Source organism: Penaeus monodon, chromosome 34 (genome assembly GCF_015228065.2).
Source record: "Penaeus monodon isolate SGIC_2016 chromosome 34, NSTDA_Pmon_1, whole genome shotgun sequence".
Classification (NCBI taxonomy): domain Eukaryota; kingdom Metazoa; phylum Arthropoda; class Malacostraca; order Decapoda; family Penaeidae; genus Penaeus; species Penaeus monodon.
In genome coordinates, this window is record NC_051419.1 from 9,169,908 (window position 1) to 9,170,861 (window position 954).

The following is a 954-nucleotide window of genomic DNA, read 5'->3' on the forward strand; positions in this document are numbered from 1 at the left end:
ATTAAGACCTCATTACCTTTTTCAACACCCAATCCTGCAGATGACATTTTCGACCTGACCAAATGCTCAGATTTCTTCAAATGTGGTGATGGAAAATGTTACCCATTCTACCTCAACTGTGATGGCGAATGTGACTGTAATGACTGTAAGGATGAAAAGATTTGCCTCCGAACCAGAAGGCATATCAGAAATGGTAATGAATTTCTTGTCCAGCAGTGTTGTTATTTGCAGTGTGGGTCTGGGCAGCATTTAATGTTTTGGTGATTTCCATGAAGTGCAAAGGAAGTCTCTTTCTAAAAGGATATAATGTGTGTCTTTTGCAAGTCTTACCTATATTTGTGTTATATTTGTCTTGTACAAATGATATCTCATTCTTAATGAACATGTTTTATATGTACTGTATGTGGGAGATCAATATATATTTTGGTTTTGTTGTGTATACAATAGGCATACTTTTTCTTTTTATATATGAGCTACTTAATTCTACTGTGTGTATTGATTTGTATCTGTACCAAGTATTATATGAATCTGTATGTTGTGTATTATGAATGCCATGTCTTATTTTACAAGTAATGTCAGTATCCATTTATTTTGTAGTTTTGTGGAAGTGATAAGATGTGTCATAAGATGTAGGGTCTCTCTCTCTTCATTGAGAAATATAACTGTTTATTACTTTGTAGTAGATATGTTTATGTGCATCTTCAGACTACAGTATATGTTTGATATGTTACATTTTGTTGTGTGTTCATTATTATTGTCTACATTGTAAGTAGTTGAGATATAAAATGTAATGATTTTAGTGATTATATTTGGATCATCAATTGTGCAATATTAATTTTTTTGTGTATTGTGAATATTAGCAAACTATGAATTACATTTAGTGTTTTCTTACTTGTATAATTGTGTTTAAGTTTCAAATGTCAAAATTAAGAAGATACTCTTTATCTGTCTTGC

The 954-nt window shown here is 31.0% G+C and overlaps 1 protein-coding gene across 1 annotated transcript in view; it reads left to right on the plus strand.

Annotated features, from left to right (window-relative positions):
- Positions 1-954, plus strand: part of LOC119594807 (basement membrane-specific heparan sulfate proteoglycan core protein-like) — a gene marked incomplete at its 5' end in the record, with an annotated part of 219,836 nt that overhangs the window by 201,082 nt on the left and 17,800 nt on the right. The window contains 1 exon segment of the mRNA XM_037943897.1: positions 41-193. Within this exon segment, the coding sequence (XP_037799825.1) occupies positions 41-193 (153 nt within the window).